At 35.1% G+C, this 20423-nt stretch overlaps 2 protein-coding genes across 5 annotated transcripts; both read right to left on the bottom strand.

Moving 5' to 3' along the window:
• Nucleotides 1-1352: 1352 nt before the first annotated feature.
• LOC112277721 (BAG family molecular chaperone regulator 4) lies at nucleotides 1353-4181 on the bottom strand. 2 transcript variants are annotated; one of them, XM_024510370.2, is made up of 5 exons: nucleotides 3915-4181; nucleotides 3284-3491; nucleotides 2532-2788; nucleotides 2076-2222; nucleotides 1353-1736 (listed from the first exon to the last, which is right to left on the bottom strand). In XM_024510370.2, exons 2-5 carry the CDS (start codon nucleotides 3441-3443, stop codon nucleotides 1566-1568), a joined length of 735 nt encoding a protein of 244 aa, XP_024366138.1. In that variant the 5' UTR covers nucleotides 3444-3491; nucleotides 3915-4181; the 3' UTR covers nucleotides 1353-1565. The 2 variants fall into 2 exon arrangements, with proteins under 2 accessions (XP_024366138.1, XP_024366139.1); XM_024510371.3 differs by having other exon boundaries at nucleotides 3933-4170.
• Nucleotides 4182-6461: 2280 nt separating this feature from the next.
• On the bottom strand, nucleotides 6462-8663 carry LOC112278074 (uncharacterized). 3 transcript variants are annotated; one of them, XR_016501227.1, is made up of 6 exons: nucleotides 7923-8663; nucleotides 7747-7824; nucleotides 7484-7583; nucleotides 7202-7338; nucleotides 6727-6991; nucleotides 6462-6584 (listed from the first exon to the last, which is right to left on the bottom strand). XR_016501227.1 is itself a non-coding variant. In XM_024511111.3 (5 exons), the coding sequence occupies exons 1-5, from the start codon at nucleotides 8277-8279 to the stop codon at nucleotides 6785-6787; spliced, it is 879 nt and encodes a 292-aa protein (XP_024366879.1). In that variant the 5' UTR covers nucleotides 8280-8663; the 3' UTR covers nucleotides 6462-6784. The 3 variants fall into 3 exon arrangements, 2 of the variants coding, with proteins under 2 accessions (XP_024366879.1, XP_024366881.1); XM_024511111.3 differs by having other exon boundaries at nucleotides 6462-6991; XM_024511113.3 differs by having other exon boundaries at nucleotides 6462-6991; nucleotides 7219-7338.
• Nucleotides 8664-20423: the final 11760 nt, after the last annotated feature.

The following is a 20423-nucleotide window of genomic DNA, read 5'->3' as shown; positions in this document are numbered from 1 at the left end:
CATATCACTTGCATAAATAGAAAACTAACATCTTTCTTAGGAATATCCTTATGTATGAATATTTAGTTTTACTTAAAATATATTGGTTCACGAAAATATCAATTAAACTCACCTAAACACTTAAAAAGAAATTTGATTTTCATAACATGTAAAAACATTTTGAACTGGAAAATATTCTGAAATTCAATAATTTTGTCTTTGTAGAGTTTCCAATAAACATGCAATATATAATGGTATAGTATTTGCTTTAGATATAATATTTTTCAAAAAATAAATTCAAAACCTTCACAAATTTTACTTGCAATTAAAATATCTAAATAGTTTTCAACTTCACCTTAAATCAAACGATACATGGATTATCAATACTTTTATTCATTTCAATTAAGCATTGAGATTTTAATGAAGATAGTTATCAAATCAAACTTTGACAGGCCAACTTCAATATCAAATACATGCTAATCAAGTTAATGTAAGGAAAAAACCTAGTCATTTTACCTGAAGAGATTGTATGAGCATAGTGTACCGTTCCTAGGATAAATTCTTTGAAAAATAATCAAACAAATAGACATAACTTTAGTAGAAACTTCACACAAAAACTGGTTGTACGTCTCAAAATTAAAAGCGAAAACTATTCAAAGAAAAGTTATATGCTCTGACTTATTCATTTTTTGTGACAATATTCTTTATATGTTTCGTTTCTACTGTGAGAAATTCAATTTTAATATGACTTTTATCTTCACAAACTTTAAAAAAAGAAAAAAGTTGTAGTCATTTGTATAAGACCTCTGAAGGCATATAAGCCTTCTACTTAAGACCCCTCCAGCACAAAGCACTGCCACAAAAGGAAGGTTCAACCAGCCAAACGAAAGACTCATGAACCCACAATCACTAGGAAAAAACTATCACACCCTGCAGAAGCAGGAGACGTTCTTATACAATCAAAGAAGTTCAGATACTGATCAGTGTAAAGATTAATAGAACTCAATACAACTTCCATAGACCTTGAAAATCCTGCGTTTTAAAGTAGCGTAGGACCCCCTTAAAGCCTCGTTAAGAAATGCAGTATGTGGTATCCCACCCCAATAAAAATCCAATAACAATAATAATGGTAATGAGGAGGAGATGAAGAGGAATACAAAAGAAAGGAGAACAGGAAAAACGGAAATTGAGCTGGAACGACTTGACGCGTGTGAATACCTGCACCAGTGCAGAGCATGAAATGGAGACCTGGATTGTGTGCGTTTCATGCCGAACTGCTGCTTTGCCTGCCGGATCTACGAGAAATCCTTACAAGAAGTTGCTGAATGTTTGTCTCTATGACAACATATCAAATAGTAATGGTTTCTAGAATATAGCACTTGTAAACACGCTTGCATCGTGGCATTCGAAAGTGAACGAATGCCACATTTCTCATTACTTTTCAAACCATCCACCTTTTGAAAGTTGAGGTCTTGAAAACCATTGTACACAACAGGACAGCGAGGTGTCCCTCTGCGCAAAGAATATAGAGATACAAGACTCACTTAAGGCCAATAAACTTAATCAACAGCATCCCAGTCATTAGTTTAATGAGGAACGGAGGCTGGTGGAGGTGCATTAAGACTGCCTACGCCATGGTCAATTGTTTCCGAACTGATTGTAGCCATAACATTGGGATTTGTGGCAGGAGGATTAGGCTCCATTCTCAAACCTCGTAATCCATCAATTGTTTCCACCAAATTCTGAATCCTCTTCACCTGATAATCAAACCAAGTTTGTGAATTTGGAGACGATTTGCCCCGCAAAAAGCAATAGAAAAGTAGCGTCATCCAAGAAGTACTGCAATCTGATAAGCCTCACAAGTGTGTGCTTGGATGTGGACCTTGACAAACTTCCAAAAAGGGATCTCCTAACTACTACGTATATCGAAATGATCAGGTTATAAGTATGAACCACATGATAATCAACATAAAATATGAAGAAATAATGAGGTGAATATTGAGTAGGCATAGGAGATGGTTGGATAAGCACGTGAAAAGAATGAACATGATTGGTTTATGTGAGTCCTGAAGATAAACAACTAGGATAAAGCATACCTCTGCCCTCCTCATTGCTTTGGCATCTCCATCTGCCTCAACACCATCCAGCTTTAGCAACTGCCTCATCAACATTTCACTGACACCATGCATCTCTTGGTCTGCTGGTTTATTTCCACTCCTCGTTGCTAACTGAAAAGTTTCTACCTGAAAAGACGGTCATTTTCAGTATGCCTCATGTGACAAGTAAAGTCAGAAGCATGCAATTCAAAACAAATCCAAGAACACAAGAGATGTGGAAGGCCCGATTTCAGGCACAACACAACTAAATGTAACAAACTAAGCAACAGAAAGACATGCTTTCCACAGACACAATGTAAACCTAAAGAGTGCTGACCTATCTAAACACAAAGATCAGTAAATCGGCGTGAGCGGATTGAAGTACATATAAATGATTAATCGAACTGGAGAACACTCACAATTGCAATCAAGCTAAAAATCAATTCAAACACACACCTGTGAGGCATACTTGTCGACCTCTCCTCGGATGCTACTGATGGCCTGGCAAGTCTGTGCAATGCGCTCCAATCTGCGCTGCTCTTGAATTTTTTTCTCCCGAGCTGCGGGATCCTCCACAAGGATAAGCTTTGCCTTATCCTTGACCCCTGCTAGGTGAAGGGGGTCGCTATCCTCCTTCTCTTTGCCTCTAAATAGGAGCCGCATTTCAAAGGGCTGCAAACCCGTGTCTTCAACCAGCAAATTCTTTACATCCCCTTCACACGATTATCGATTGGGATGATCAACTAACAGCAGCGACCTTGATCAAAGAAAAATCAACATGAACAATATGCTCGGTATTGTTCTTAATATTTGTATTTTGTGTTGCTACTTAGTAGATTCGAATGATTCAGTAGAAATTCGTAGTGAAAGAACTTGGTAAGAGTCTAGGACATCACGGAAACCCTAATTGCAAAGTTCTATTATGTTTCACATGAAGGTTATGTTGGTATTTCTTTTGAAAGAAATGAAGACAAATAATATTTGCACACTAAAACAGCTCATTTTCATCTACAGTGACCGATGCATTCAATGTATCCAATTTCAAAAAATGTGGTGAGTTCAGGAAATCCATTAAGAGGGACAGTGACAGTAGATGGAGATTAGCAGTTTAACCTACGGCTTATGCAGGACAATGACCTGAAGGACCAACTTTTCCTGATTCAGTCATAATATTTAACCGTAGAGCAAAAATCAGGAGTATGATGTACCGAATGTAGCGTGAGCAGGCACACTAACGTCGTGGCCAAAAAGACCATGCGACACCTTGATTTTGATAAGAGGTGCCGTTGCCACTGCTGCGTCAGGATCCCTTTTCTGAACCATCTCCTTGTCTGTAGGCTCGGCGGATTCTTCCGTACTTCCGTTCATAACACCCTTTGAGTTTAGCTGACTCACTCACGCGAAACTTCTCGATCACTAAATACACGCACATCAACCTCTTTAGTTTCTGAATGATAAGCAACCAGGAAATGGAACCGATTCAATGCAACCTCTTCGACGGATCACGCATCGCGCACCAACAAATGGCAAACTAGATCACTAGAAACTGATCTCCTCTGTCCAAGTACCAGACTCATTCACTTAATTCAACCACACTTTGCTAAAGCAGATCCCTGGGAAAGGAACTAATCACGTCACCTTGAACAAGGAAATCCAAGACTCAACGACACACTCAGATAAATTCACACACGTATCCATATTCCGAAACAACTCCATTCAAACCTCACGGATCCCGCGAGCTACCTCGACAATTGACTCCTTCCCCGAGTCTCTTATAAGACTGACTAAAGCAAGTACCAAGCGCAATCAAACTGCAGTAATCCCATGCACAAGACAAACCTGCAGAGAAAAACAAACCGATTCAGGGAATTGCGTCGGCGCTGTGTGGAGATTCTGCCTCTCCCTCCCTCGACCAACCTAGCTCTGACCACGCCTATCTCCCGCAATATGAAGCCAAATTCACTCGTTTCTGGCTCCAGAAAAAACACTGTGAGAGAAAAAACCAGCACAGAATCCAGGCGCCTCACTCCGCCTCCAGAAGTTGCAGCTCCAACGCCGCAAGTGGCCGATCTGCGGCAAATCGTCTTCCTCCTCGTCGTCGTTGCTTGTGAGGACCGAACCAGCCTCGCCGCTAAAACCTCCTAATGCTTGAGTCGTTGAATCTACCAATTGTAAAATCTACTAATAAGGTAGTTTGGTTACGCAGATTTTGAGTCTGGAGGTGGGACCAGAACGCTGGACGTTATGGAACGTAATGTTTCAGTAGACGGGGCCCGTCGCCAACGTGGCTGCGTGGCGGTTTGTAATGTGTCGTTGCCGTGGAATGGGCTATTGTTAGAGAGAGTGGGCCCCTTTTGTATTGTTTTTGTATTTATAGAGACTATCCTCCAAATAATATCTATGTATTAAGGAAGCATAGTTTTGACAAAGACATAAAGAAGCCTTCTCATTGGCCAAAATCAAAGAAATTGTTAATTAACAAAAAAACCTTGCATATCTTGCAACAAAACCTGTACTTTATTCTCTTCATAACAAATCATTTTACAACTTTTATGTGCCCAACAACACGGGTTTCTGATCGTGAAACATAAAATTACTCACCAAAACTAAGCAAAACCTTTCTATATATACATATACATATATTTATGTGTGTATGTGTGTAAAGTGTACAGATATAAATGGTATATTTTAAAATGTTGCATCTTAATTGGTGTAAAATACTATTCTTATTGAGGAATTGACTTGTGATTCTATTATTTCTTGTTTTACAAAAAATAGTAGAATTGTTTTGAACTTGTATTTCAGAAAATAGTTGATAAAGTTGATTATATTAAAATAAATAGAAGCAATAAAATCTTCTCCTTTAAAAGAGTCAATGTAGATTAATTAGAAATAAATAAGTAAATATTTTTCAATGACTGAATAAATAAGATTGTAATATTTATGCTGTACATATACAAAAGTTTATGGTTTTACATGAAATATCAAAAATTTAAATCAATAACTAATGTAAATTACATTGGAGCAGATAAATTAATGTATTAACTAGTCCAAAATGTGTGTGTTAAAATAATTAATGCATAAACGAAAATTCACTGAAATTTATGATTTAATAGTTTAACAGCAACTAATACTTCTACTTACAAGGTGGAAATTTTTTTTAAAATAAAATAAAATAATTAAAAATTTAATATTTTTATACAAAAAATTATATACAGCAAACATATTATTTTCAAAAAAATTCATACAAAAAATTCAATAAGATTATTTTTTTTCAAAATAATTATTTATAAGAATTTGACCTTGTTATAACACATACTTTTATGTATTTTTTAAATACATTCTTAAAAAATAAACTAGATTTTTTTAAAAAAATCTATAGTAAAAAAATATTGTCTCTATAAAAAAATAAAACGTATAATATTCTTAACTAAAATTTTGTAGAAAATAAGTAAATAAAAATAATTTAAATAAATTACACATTTTTTTGTAAAATATTTAATTTTTTTATTAAATGTAAATTTGATCTCCTAATGATTTTTGATGTATTTTATAGTTAACAAAACTTCTCAAAGTTTGGAGATTTAGAAAGCAATTGTAAAAGCCTTTCACAACTTAGACACTTATCTTGCTATTCTTGTGGTTTTTAAACAACTTTCAAATATATTTTTCTATTATATGGTAAAATAAGAATAAAATTAAAGTTATTTCTAATATTATCAAAGCCTCTCTTATATTCTAGACTTAATTCAAAACTATGTAATCTCTCTATATTTATAAATAGCCATTATAATTGTTTACTATTTCATAAACACATATACCTTCATAATTTGTTTTAAACTATGCATATATTAATTTTTCTTTGATAGGTATGTATTAAGACACATCCTTGACATTACTTACTATTAATCATAGGCAGAAAAAAATAATAAAATTTAAATCTATAAATTCATAAATTTTGTATTATTATATTACATACAATAAAAATCTCTAATATATATTTTTATACAAAGCATTATTTAATTTTTCAACAAATGTTATAAAATAATCATATCTTTCAATTATTTTTAAAAGATATGATTATTTCATGCGTTTTAGTCGTGAACATAAACTTGGTTGTTAAGCATGCAAACATGAAAAATGGGTACAACAGATTAGGTTGGAGTTGAAAAAGGTTTTGATAAGACTGGATAGAGCTTTTGACAGATACCAGTTTCAAGAGCAGTTGTTTCTTTCTTCGTGGTGTGTGAGCAGGAGCAGCGAGGAGTCGGTGAAAAGATTCATCAAAGAGTGTGCACCAACTGTTGATCAGGTAAGACAAATTCCATTCTTTTCTTCCAGTGATCCCATTGTACACGCATCATCAGAGCACGTGCAGATACCATGGATTTTAACACTTGTTTAAATAAAAAAAGATAGCAGTTACACACTGACTTCACGAGATATTGCACATGACCCATTGAAGCCTTGCCTTCTTATCCACTGAGTTTAATTTGTAGGTCTGCTATCCTGGAAGACCCAGATTTTATACGTAAATCACGTGCTGATTGAAAAGAACTTTAAGAAAATGAAGCTGCTCCCTAATAATACGAATATACTGAGAAAGTTTCACTGACTGTAAGTTGATAAGGGTAGTATGCAAGATAATTACAATGAGTATGCATTAGCACTCGAGATTCTAAGAGCCCAATCCCAACTTATGATACGGTTTAGGACGCATGTAGTCGCTGCAACACAAATAGTGAGGCAGACGACAAAAAAATGGATATGGAGTAACACAGTAAATCCATCGAGCTTCTGATTTGCACCGTCTTGCTTTTCTCAAATAGTTTCACGAGAAGAATCATCACAATGACATGCCCCAGCTTTGTTTTTAATGTGTCAAGGGTTGTAATCCGCATCCACAGTGGCCGACGCTGTTTGAAATACGACGACAGAAGTATTAAAACATCTTCTTATGTACATTACATCACATTAAAAATATGTTAAATGCCTTAAAAAGAGTGAGTGGCACATGTTTGCTGGTCACTGAAGTTACGCCCCACTTCATAACCTCCATGACCGTGTCCTTTATTTTTGAAACAAAAGAAAAGGGAGGAAAAGCTGGGTGAACGGCTCTCGCTTACCGTGAGTGCAAACATACCGAAGAGGGTAGTATTCTTCAATGCACGATCACTTTTTCCGTCATTTGATTCGTTGCTAATGAACAGTCCATATAAGCCCATTCCAAATATGAGCATCACAGTTCCCACAAGGTACACGTCTAGTTTCCCGACAATCCACATGAACATTACACTCCGTAAGTTCTCAAAAATTTGCAAAACAAACATGATATTTGCCAAATACAGCCATGACTATTTAATAAAAACCCCGATCATTGAAAGCTGATGTTACGGCGAGGTACTTACCAACTGCTTCGACAAGTCGGAGGATTACATTTCCCGTGTGCAATCCATTCAAACACATCTCAAAGTATGAAATGAACGATTCACATATGAATCCACACCCCTACGTTACACAATGGATGGTTAAACTCAATATTCACATAAAAACTCTCAAGGTCTGGAGATTTTCAATGTGCACAAGTGATGATTCATAACCTGATAGTCCATTTCAATTAATTCTAGTGGTAGACATGCTCATTAAGAAAGAGAAGGGTTTAGATAGTGACCTTGACGAAGCAAAGTAAGGACCCTACTAACGAGCCAACGATCGCAGTCAGGGTAAGGAACCGGAAATCAAAAATAGCCTGCACAATATAGATTAGGCATCGCATCAGAAGTAAACCGAAGGTTCTTAGAGATCGCCTCAATTACACAAGTCTCTCTAGGGATGATTTGGCCATACCTTTTCGATCCTACTCTCAACAGTCTGAATCCATTGTTCCTTGCCCAAAGGAGCCTTTGCAACTTTCAATAGAAGATCAGAAATACTCTCAAATTCGTGCAAGTGAGCCGCATGGTTTCCATTAGAAACTGCAGAATTCGTCAACCGCGGAGTAGAGCTAGCAGTCAGGGAGCCACTATCGCCTGAGTCTTCGAAGCCATGATTTTCAGAAGTAACTGCGCAGCAGCGGAACACGTTGCTATGGTTCACCAGATTCCGGGTAACCGGTTGTGAGGAGCTGGAGCTGCACTGCATCCGAGGGAGCAAATAATTGCCTCGAGTGCTAGATAGAAAATGTGTGTGTGCGTGAAGAAACATTATCTCAGTGTTCCGACAGCAACGTTTCAAACTACCAACTCCTCCCAAGACTCTCACCAACACTGACTCAGTGGCATCAGTTTCCCGATCTCATGTGCAATCTCCAGGTTCAGAAACACAAAATAAAACAAAATTCAGTGATGCGTTTGCAATCTCAATTTCATATTACACTGCAGTAAACCTCCTCAATCAATCCGCAAACAGCCAACACTGGCAGCCATACAGACTTGTCACAAAGCCCTGGCAATTCTACCCACTCGCTGCAATCCATCAATCAATCAAGCAAGAAATTCGAAGAAAAGAATTGCTGGATTCCTCTGAGTGTGGCAATCTAACGGCAACTGAGTTTTCTATCAAAGGGAGAGACAATTTCAAGGGACCAAAGGATCGATTTCTGACGTGAATGCGAGGAATTGCACGCAAAGTACTGGTTCAAAAAGTGACGAAATCGACTTCACAAGAAAAGTAGGATACTACATTCATGTTCACTCACGAATTATCCATAGCCACAGTACACCTGCGACACAGTGCATGAATCGTCCAAATACAGAGGCAACGTCAAGGAATGGGCGCGTTCTTCTGTAGCGATGGGCTTTATCTGATTCGATGAATAAGTCCGAGGGGTACGATTTGAAAATGCCTTCGAGGTGACAACTGCCCCAGTGATATCTCCATCCATGTCCTTTTTGACATCCCCATCCACGTCCTTTATGACATCCCCAATCATCACCGAGGTGCACATGAGAATCAATCTTTTCATTGCCAATGGTTATTTTAAACATGGTCGGGTTAAATATTTGTAATATATTTTTATTCATATATAGTAATTATTATTTTACTTTTTTGAAGTTAAATAGATACTTTCCTTTTAAAAAAATACTTCATATTTTGTTTATAAAAATGATGAAACAAAATTTTGATACAATCTAATTGTATTTGTTTTAATTATACTTGTAAATCTTTAAATTAATCATTACACATAAGTTAATTTTTTTTAGCATTCTCTTTCAATAATCTTCAAAATAAAAATTAATGTACCAAATAATTAATATGCGTGATAAAATTATAATATTTTAAAATATTGAGTTTTTACTAACTATTTTTTTAGTATGTATAAGCCATAATTAAAATTTTGATTATAATTTATATCTTTATTTTTTTTTAAAGAAATTTTAAATGATATGTTTATACTATCTTTAAATTTTTTTTTTATGATTGCAAATATATAAATCTTTCCTTATAATCAATGATATTGCTATTAATTTACATGAGAGCACAAAAAAAAACTAAACTGTCAAATGTTGAAATTTTGGTAGAAAATTAAAAAAACCAGTGATAGAATAACAACATATAAAGCACATGAGGAAAAATGAGGAAAGAGCATTAATTGTAGAAAATATAAACTGCAGGCATTGATGGCAAGTCAAAAATTGAGAAGCTCTTTCTAAAATTACATTTAAAGTTCTTTTTATTTGCTAGTAGTAAAATACAATTTGAATGAGATAAAAGTTTACAAAGCCTAGGATTTGATTCTATTGAAGAAAATTATTTGCACCCATGCAATTGAACATAAAAAAATGTTATTGATTTAAAAGCCACTTATGTTTATTGTTTCTTAATTGAGGCAATAATGCAATATAATTTAAATAATATAATTTATATTTCTGTTGTAAAAATATTTTTTCTTGAATTTTTTTCTTTCTTATATATATATATATATATATATATATATATATGTAGAATTTAAATTTATTTATTTTTCTACACTCATGTCTTTATTACCTTCTTAAATTATTTTTTTATTTTTATTTTTATTATTTTTTTTTGATGAGGTTATTTAGTACATAATTTTTATAAAATTAAAAAATTGATACTTCTAAAAAAACATCAAATATATTAAAAAAAGATACATAATTCTTTTTATTTGAATATAAAAATATAAAAATAAATAATTAAGAGGTTTATAATTATAATCCATTTTGACACAAAAGAAATAATGCGTCTTTGAAAATAAAGTATTGGATGACTTTCATAATAAAAATTTAATATGAAAAAGGCTAATAGAGTATAGAAAAATTAGTTAGAAATTTATAAGAAAAAATTAACTTAACATCTAAGATATAAGGTACACTTACTCAAAAGATGGCATAAATCTTAGATGAAAAAGTACATGATTAGTTCTAAAACATGTAAGGAAATTAAATGGAACTTTAGAATGTTACAAAATAATTTAAAAATATACAAAAAAAATGGTTTCATAATATGCACAAGTGATACAAAGTAGAAGAAATACTTACTTCTTTTAATATTCTATTAGGTCTTTGGTGTCTTTTATAATATATCTTCTTTATTGAAATAATAGATGAATTTTATTTTGTGTTAAAAAAAATCTTAAAAAAAATTAAAAATTAAAAATTAAATACATAAGATTAATAAAATCAATAATAGTGATATTAAAACATTATAAAAAAATAAAAAATTAATAAAATTAAAATCTAATTACACACATACACATATAAACACACACACACACACACATATAAACACACACACACACACACACACACACAGATATATATCTATATATATAATTTATCAAATTCTAAAGATAGATACTTAAAAAGTATAAAATATAATTATAATATTATCTATAAAAATATTTAAGTAAAGTTTTTAGAATTGATATGCTATTAAATTATAAATTATATTTATCTTTGTGACAACTATTAAAAAATAAAATCTTAAAGCTTAAATCAAATTTGATACATTACACAAATTAAAAACTTATAGAATAATTTATTAATACTACTAAAATTAGAAATAAAAAAATTGAAAGATAGAAGAAGGAGAAAAAGTGTAAGTTAAGTCAAAATTCAAAAATAAGTGGGCCAAAAATTGGATATGCCCATATAATCTAAAATCTAAAATTCTAAATCTAAATCCTATTTTTTAGACTTTAAACCATTAGAATATGTTATGTAATATTAAAAAAGCTAATAAACAAAATCCATTAAATAAATTTATAAATATCTTTTATTTGTATAAAAGGTGAAATGACTTTTGCTTAATAAGCAATAGAGTGGAGTAGAAAGTGTATGGAGCATCAACTTCAATAAGCAAGAGAATAGATAAGTGTTCAAATACATCAACAAACTTCAATATAAAAATACCAATTAGTCTATAATAGTTGGATACAAGATGATCCAAATAATTGTCAATTCATCTTTAATTTTTTTTTTTACAATGGAGATTGGTTTATTTACAATATAGTAATAGATAAGAATATAGATGAAATAATATTATAAAAGACTAATAGTGGTAGATATTAGAAGAATGAAATCTTATCTTTTAAAATCAAGTTTAAATATGTTGTCTTTGTAACTAGGTTTAGATAGTAACCATGCTTAGATAATAACCATGTTTAGATATCTAAAAATCTTTATTTTTAAAATATTTTTAAAGATGTCTTATTTTTTTTATAAAGAATATATTTTAGGTTGCTTAAGCTAATCTTTCAATTTATTCTTTAATATAAGGTTACATTTTCTATATTTCAAGTCATTTATACATTATATTGTTTCAAAACTATGGAAAATATGGTTATTTAAAACTATTGAAGAAAGAGAAGTTAGAAGCCACAACACTTAATATGAGCAAGGTTGCACACAAAGTGAAGTGCGGAATAAGATGACTCTCATTTCTAAGACTCCTACTTATAATTAGAATTTACATCAATTGCAGATGAATTTTATTTACAATCATTTTCATCCTTCTTTCCTACATCCAATTAAATCCTAGATTCTTCTTAACCTAGCCACCACCATAGTAACATCTTTTAATCTTTTTTTTATCTTTTCACTATTAGCAACTTATTATGGTTTAAGTCTATATGGTGGCAATTATACAAGATCTTGCTGATGTTCAATACTCCCACTTTGTTAATTGTCAAAAGCTTTCAAGCCTAATGCCTCTATCAACTTGTGGTATCTATTCTTTAATAATATTTTTGTAAGCATATCAAGAAACATGTTTTTTGTAGCACAATACTTCATACTAATTACTCCATTTTCAATTTTTTCTTGTATGAAATGATGTTGAACATCAATGTATTTGGTTCTTAAATAATGCTTTAGATTCTTGGCAAATGCAAGATATCCTTGATTGTCACATATTATTGGAATTGCTTCCAATTGCACTAGTGCAATGTCTTCTAAAAATTATCTTATCTAATATGCTTCCATTATATAATGACTTACTGTAGAATAGATATTAATTTGTTTTTGAAAGATATTAGTAAAATATATTAATAGTCCATATATGTCATGGACATAGAAATACAGACTCGAGATCTAATAAGAAGTTCAAGAAGAACTGGCAAGAACTAGATTAATCAGATGAGAACAACACTAGAGAGGTGAGCTAGAGCTCCAAGAGATGTGTTGTCGAGACTGAAGAACTCTTCATCCTCGATTCCAATATATACTCCCATTTAGGAAGCTTCTCAAGTAACTTCTACCAACTAGGAAGCTTCTAGAAGGTTCCAGAGACTTGCTTCTAGAAGGTTCTAGAAACTTATTTCTAGAAGGTTCTAAGGACTATGTCTCTAACATCTTCTACTAACTAAGAAGCTTCTAGAAGGTTCTAGAGACTTGCTTCTAAAAGGTTCTAGAGACTTGCTTCTAGAAGGTTCTAGAAACTTGTCTCTAGAAGGTTCTAAAGATTATGTCCCTAACATCACCCCCTCCTTTAGCTTCGAGGTCTCTGAGAAGCAATGTTGTTGTTAATCAGTACCAATGTAAGAAAATGAAGATCTGTCGCATAATGTCTGCTATGAACTCCAACTGTTGTTCACGAGGCAAGTGGTTCATCGGTCCTTGAAGCTAATGGTAGTGGCCCACTCCTTCAACTTCTGACCAAGCATGAACTTCTGTGTCCTTATTGTGAAATTGTCCTGCAAACATGTCTTCTGGCTGACCATCGTAAGCAGGCTCGGACTCAAATACAATCACCAATGATCAGTTACTCGGTATCCTCTATCGTTGTTGTGGTTCTTCATCTCGAGGTCGCCTTCCTGAGCTAGTCGGTTGAGATAATCTGACTGGCATAGTATCTATCTCTTGGCTATCCATATCAGAAGACCAAACTATGGCTACTGAAAAAATTCTATTTTATCTTGGAGAAAATAACTACATCAACTACAAATTTTGGTGGTGCTCTCCGTTTTTTTTATATTCTTGGGTGAGCAAGCTTCAGAAGGAAGCTATCGTTGAACCGGCTTAGGTTTATGAGGATGTTGTTGATGAAACTCATGTACTTTTTATGGCGCATTGGCGAGATTTTCAGCTAGCTCCCACGTTTACTCATTAATATCGTAGCCGCACCAATGAACAAGATACTCGAACTTGCCCCACCTTCGCCGTGAATCCAACATCTTTTCAACCTCGTATTCCTCGTGGTTCTCGATCTCAATACTAGGTGGCAGACATTGAACTCTTCCAGGAAAAGATGACTCTCGATAAGGCTCCAATAGAGAAACATGAAAGACTGGATGTACCTTCATAGAAGCCGGTAATTCCAGACGGTACGCCAGTGAATTGATTTGCTTCTGAATGATAAATGGTCCCAATCTTTGATAGTCCAACTTATCACATGGTCGCTTGGTCTTGATATTCCATCGAAGAAGCCATGCTTTATCTCCAATTTTGAAAGTAGGTACTTGATTCTGAAATCTATTTGTAGACGCCTTGTAGGATTCTTGAGCGGATTGTAATTGAAGCTTCAACGTATTTTAAAGCACTGATAGTTGTTTTGCAAATCCTTCAGCTGCTGGATTGTTATTTGTTGACGGACTCAATAAATCAAGCTTTGAATGATATCCATAGTTGGAAAAGAATGGTGTGTATTGAGTCGATGCATAGAGGGGGTTGTTATATGCAAACTCGACTAGCGACAGATATGTGGTCCAATTGTCTTGCTGATAGTTGATACTGCATCGTAAGTATTGTTCCAAGACTTGGTTCATCCGTTCCATTTGGCCATCAGTTTGAGGATGAAAAGCCGAAGAAAGCTTGATATCCACCTTCAGTATCTCAAAGAGAGATCTCCAAAACTTTGATATGAACTGGGTTCCTCGATCTGATATGATATCATCTGCTAGTCCATGATATCGATATATATTATCGAGAAAGAGCCTTGCTGTGACTTCATTGGATAATGTCTTTTTGCAAGGAACAAAGTGTACCATCTTTGTAAGCCGATCTATCACGACAAATATGTTGTCAAATGAGTTTGATGATGGAAGATCCATGATGAGGTCCATAGAAACTAAAGACCATGGTCGATGTGGAATTGGTAATGGCTGTAGGAGTCGATAAGGGCGATGTCGAGGATTCTTGGATCTTGAACAGATGTCGCAGGAGAGGACAAAATCTTTCACATCCTTCCACATTTGGGGCCACCAAAAATCTCGAAAAATAAACTCTAAGGTCTTGTTGAATCCAAAATGTCCCGTAGCTAGAAAATTGTGGCGAGATTGAAGAACTCGAAGTCGTGCTGGTCCTTTTGGTATATACAACCGCTCCTTAAAGTATAAAAGATCTTCCTCCACCTTGAATTTGTTGTCATTGGCACGCTGCTTGATATCAATGGCTATTGAATCTTTAATGGTCGCGGTACATACCTGATTCAAGAAGTCAGCATCAATTGGCACAATAGTAGCGGAAAGCCGAAATTGCTCTAGCTTCAATAACATCATACATTGTTGATCAAATACTGCTTCTCCAGCCTTTGGTATAAGATACGATCTCTTCGATAAGGCATCAGATAATTCTTGCTGCTTTCCAGGTCGATAAGTGATAACAAAATCGAACCTAGATAGTAACATATTCCACCGAGCTTGATGTCGATTTAAAACTTGAGTCGATATGAAATACTCCAAATTCTTGTGATTTGTGTATACGGTCACTAAGTGTGTAGCTCTTTCAAGAAAATGACGCCATTCTTGGAAAGAATCCATTATAGCAAGAAGTTCCTTATCATGGATCTCATAATTATTTTCAGCAGCAGAGAACTTTTGAGAATAGAATGCAACCAGATGGAGCTTCTTGTCTTCTCCCATTTGTAAAAGTACAACTCCCAAAGTAAAATCCGAAGCAACAATTTTTAAATAAAAGGTCTTTGTAAAGTCTAGATGTACCAAGATTGGAGCCGTAGTAAATGTGGTTTTCAGGTCTTGAAACGCCTTCTCCGCTAGAGGTCCCCATTCCAGCTTATCCTTGCATGTCAACTGAGTGAGAGGAGCAGCAACTTGAGAGTAATTCTTGATGAAGATCTGATAGAAGTTGGCAAAGCTAAGAAAGCATTGTACGTCTCTCACCGTCTTTGGAACCTCCCAGGACACGATTGCTTCCACCTTCTTGGGGTCCATCTTCAAGCCTTCCGTAGTTGCAACGAACCCCAGAAACTCCATCTCTATTTGGTCAAATAAACACTTCTCCAACTTGGCATATAGTCCTTGCTCGCGTAGTTTCTCCAAGACCAAACGAACATGCTTTTCATGCTCTTCCTTATTTTTGGAGAATATCAGAATATCATCCAAATAGATGACAACAAAATCGTCAAGGTACTCTCAGAAAATATTATTCATCATATGTTGAAAGACTGCTAGAGCATTGGTAAGATCAAAGGGCATGACATTATACTCAAAATAGCCATACTTTGTACGGAACGCTGTCTTCCACTCATCTCCTTCCTTGATTCGTACGAGGTTGTAAGCTTCCCTTAGATCAATTTCTGTAAAGATCCTTGCACGTCCAAGTTGTTCTAAGAGACCAGAAATCAAGGATAACGGGTAACGGGTAACGATTCTTCTTTATTACCTTGTTGAGGCCTCGATAGTCCACGCGTATCCGTAATGAGCCATCTTTCTTCTTCTTAAATAAGATGGGTGCTCCAGTTGACGATTTTGAATGACGGATGAAGTTCTTGGCTAGATTCTCGTCGATGTACTTCCGCAACTCCGCCAACTCTGTCTGCGATAGATTGTAGATTGGACCAAAAAGTGGTTGTGCTCCTTCCTATAAGTCTATGGCGCAATCATATGGTCTGTATTCCGATAGCATGTCGACATTTTTCTTTTGAAACACGTCTTTAAAATCCTTATATTGCTCCGGTATATTTGCTGTCGAGATCTTCTCCCCGGTAGTTGGAGCCGCATAAATGACAAACAGTGTGCCTTCCTTGGATGATCTTATAAACGCTCTTGTTCCAATAAATAAGGATTTCTCTATTTGGGGTTTTCTACTAGGCTTGCTCTTGGGTGGTTTTGTGGAAAAGGTCATCTTTCGCAACTTCCAATTTATGGATGGGTTATGCTTTTTCAACCAGGAAAGACCAAGAATAACAGGATTTGATGGGGTTCTAATAATATTGAAAATAATATGACTACTATGGCCCTTAAATGTCACTTCTATAGGTTCTGATTCATGGGTGACACTATCAGACAATAAAGGTCGCCCATCTATGACTTCAACGTGAACAGGTTTGGATTTTTGTACTAAAGGGATCTTATGATGCTTCGCAAATTCTTTGTCTAAGAAACAAGCAGATGCTCCTGAATCTAATAATGCTAAGGTTCTCAGTTTCTGAGGGCCAATAAGCAAAGAGATTATAAAACAAAGGGCAAGTTGAGCGGAAAGAAAGGAACCTGGTTGTTGTTGCAATATTTCACTGTCCAGCCACACGGTTCCTATTGTGGCTGGGCATCCTCGTTTTCTTGAATAAACGTGCCTCTAATCTTGACAATACGTTGATTTTGCTTCTTGGGATAGTTTCCAACTTTGTGGCCTTCTTCACCGCAATACAAGCATAGACCTTCCTCCATACGCCGCTTTTTTTCTTCTAGAGTAAGGGATTTGATACGTACTGCATCAATTTGCATGTCTTCTACTTGTGAATGTGAATTCACGCTGCTTGCCGACATAGTTGGTGCGTGGCAAACCGTATGTTGTCTTGAACGTTGGACTTGGTGGCATTGGAATAGGCAGTTATTGCACTTCTCAACTTGGCTAATAGCTTCGTTGAGCATTTACGGATCAAGAAGAGTTAACAGCAAATCCTTCACATCGTCCCTTAAACCCTAATAGAATTGACTCATCAACGCTTCTTCATCCCAATTGTTGTCACATGCTAATTGCTTGAAGTCCGATGCATAGACTGATGTAGAGTGCATCCCTTGTCGTAGTGATCGGATCTTTGTTGTAGCCCATCGAACCTTGTTGTGTTCACCAAATGCTTCCGCAAACGCCTCCAAAAAAGGTTTCAAAGTTGTTTAGTATGGACGATCGTTTCTCAAACAAAGGAGCAAAGCATGATAGAGCTTGTCCTGTAAGTAAGGTTCTAACAAGCCCAACACGTGACTCCTCCGTTGGATAGTGTTTGGGCTGTAAAACTATTATCAACCTGATTTGGTTGATAAATCCTCAAAACTTGGAACGCGTACCATCGAACTTGTTTGGAAGGCTAACTCGGGGCTCCTTCTGTTGTAGAACCAGCGGTGCTTGTTGAACCTGAGGCAAAGTTGCTTCTCCAAGTGTAGAAGTTTGAGGCTAGTGCAACCTAGATTGTGCCATCCCAGATGCTCCATCATTATGAAGCCTTGCCACGACTCCTTCAATCTCTGCAATTCTTTGTGATAATGTAGCGAGGGTATTTATGATAGCATCCAACTTGGGCTCCGAACTTTCCGTCATACTAATGTCTTGGCCTCCGGCCATTTTAAGAGAAGGACAAAAATGACTCTACAAGAAGACAATATTGGTTTAGAGGAGGATACTTTGCAACCTCTAAAATGCCTTAAGAGCTTCAAAAAAAGGGATAATCCACTCTCTCCAAGAAGAATAAGACTCCAATATTGTAACAAAAGAGGTATTAGTTTAGAGGAAGGTAATCCGCAACCTCTAAAATGTTAGTACACTTCCAAGCAGAGAGATAATCCACACTCTAACAAAGAAGAAACTAGCTCTGATATCTGAGGTGAGTGAAATCTCGACAAACTGTTACGGATATAGAAATACAGACTCGAGATCTAACAAGAAGTTCAAGAAGAACTGGCAAGAACTAGATTAATCAGATGAGAACAACACTAGAGAGGTGAGCTAGAGCTCCAAGAGATGTGTTGTCAAGAGTGAAGAACTCTTCAGCCTCGATTCTAATATATACTCCCATTTAGGAAGCTTCTCAAGTAACTTCTACCAACTAGGAAGCTTCTAGAAGGTTCCAGAGACTTGCTTCTAAAAGATTCTAGAAACTTATCTCTAGAAGGTTCTAAGGACTATGTCTCTAACATCTTCTACCAACTAAGAAGCTTCTAGAAGGTTCTAGAGACTTGCTTCTAGAAGGTTCTAGAAACTTGTCTCTAGAAGGTTTTAGAAACTTGTCTCTAGAAGGTTCTAAGGATTATGTCCCTAATAATATAATAGGAAATTCAGGAAGAGGGATGAGTGATTTAGTTCTTCAAAGTGGTTAATTACAAAATTACGGTTAGAATCTGGAGAATCAAGGAAAAGTATATAGGAGTTGTAGAAGTTAATTAGGGTGCCAGACTTATTATGGTTAATAAGAAGGAGAGTATTGCATCGAAGAAAATAAATCAGTTGAGAAAAAGACAAGGAAGAGCGTAAGGAAGGAACTTGCTTAGAGAGGAGCAAGAACATAATCTTAAAAAGAAGCATCGACAGCATTGGATTAAACCATGGTTACAAGCTTGTCGGCGCATTTGAACATATCAAGAATCGGATAGACTGTTAATTTTGCAGTCATATGTATTGTTAGAAAAATTGCCAAGAACACTCGTGGGAAATTTTGTTAACATTCCAGTGGAAATCTTGAGTCCGTTAACTGAAAGAGAAGGATGCATAGAAGAATTTGGTACTCTATTGGGTATTTTTTCAATAGGAGGCACCGCTGAAACGAGCAATAGGGGCTCTACAGATTGGCACAAATTGGTCGCCAATAAAGATAACTATATTGTATTTCAAAATCCAACATTTTCACTTGCAATTCAATCAATAAAACTATTTGCAAAAAATAACAATAAATCGAGGAGCACTTAGAGCTCCGAAATTAGAATAAGAGAAAGCAGAGATTATTTTAAAATGGAATTTAGCGGAACAAGAAATTCAATGGCATCACAAGTACCAGCAGTTCCGATTGCAGTTCAAATGGGTGTAGTGGGCGATCGTACTTCTAGCGTTGCGCTATTACCTACTATGATTGCTCGTTTTACTTATTTTAGAAGAAACCTCTCAGAATAAACCTGTATAGGGAGATTCGAACACAGGGAATGACTAGTTGCTTAAGCGTTCACGTTAGGGTCATACAATCAATTAACTCCTGAATGTATCATCTCTATTTCCAATATCTGAATACACAAGGAAACTATAATCTCCTCCTTCACCTTATCGGTCTCTTCCTTACAATAATTCAGTCATATCAATAACTACTATTTCCACCAATATACTCACCTTCATAATCTCCAACTGTAATATTGCGCCCTCACAGCTTTCAGCACACAATTACCCTCATTCCAATCACTGGAATTCTTCACACAAAACTGCCATTCACATTACAGTGTTTCACACAAACACAGACTCATTCTCTCTGCTGAATTACAATTAGATTTCAACATTCAATCTTTCTTCTTCTCAAATAGTACCAATTACATTTCCATTCCATAATTCACTTCACAATATTCAGAAACTCTCAATCCTCTTATTCAAAGAAAATAACAAACAGAAGAAAAGAGGTAGCACCAAGCTTACCCCGGCTCATACTATCACAACGATGGCACCTTAATTAACTTCTACAACTCCTATATATTTTCCCTTAATTCTCTAGATTCTTATCGTAATTTTGTAATTAACCGCTTTTAATAACTAAATCACTCATCTATCTTCCTAAATTTCCTATTATATGGAATATTAATATATTTTATCAATATCTTTCAAAAATAAATTAATATCTATTCTACACCTACTTTTTGGGATTTACCAAGTGCGGATCCCGATCAATATTTGTCTCAATTCTTGACGGTGTATTTAGCCAATAATAGCAGAATTGAAGATATTTGGTTAAGATAGCTATTGT

The sequence above is a fragment of the Physcomitrium patens genome, chromosome 26, assembly GCF_059467195.1.
Source record: "Physcomitrium patens ecotype Gransden chromosome 26, ASM5946719v1, whole genome shotgun sequence".
In the NCBI taxonomy this organism is placed as follows: domain Eukaryota; kingdom Viridiplantae; phylum Streptophyta; class Bryopsida; order Funariales; family Funariaceae; genus Physcomitrium; species Physcomitrium patens.
This window is presented reverse-complemented; position numbering and strand designations above follow the sequence as displayed.

What these genes read in the sequence shown, in the direction of transcription:
- LOC112277721 (XM_024510370.2), bottom strand. Translation starts at nt 3,443, where the DNA reads ATGAACGGAAGTACGGAAGAATCCGCCGAGCCTACAGACAAGGAGATG. An exon ending in GCCTGCTCACGCTACATTCG is followed by an intron (nt 2,789 to 3,283) that starts GTACATCATACT and finishes AATCGTGTGAAG; the next exon opens with GGGATGTAAAGAATTTGCTG. An exon ending in AAGCAATGAGGAGGGCAGAG is followed by an intron (nt 1,737 to 2,075) that starts GTATGCTTTATC and finishes TTTGATTATCAG; the next exon opens with GTGAAGAGGATTCAGAATTT.
- LOC112278074 (XM_024511111.3), bottom strand. Translation starts at nt 8,279, where the DNA reads ATGTTTCTTCACGCACACACACATTTTCTATCTAGCACTCGAGGCAAT. An exon ending in TTGAGAGTAGGATCGAAAAG is followed by an intron (nt 7,825 to 7,922) that starts GTATGGCCAAAT and finishes TATATTGTGCAG; the next exon opens with GCTATTTTTGATTTCCGGTT. An exon ending in TCGGTATGTTTGCACTCACG is followed by an intron (nt 6,992 to 7,201) that starts GTAAGCGAGAGC and finishes TATTTCAAACAG; the next exon opens with CGTCGGCCACTGTGGATGCG.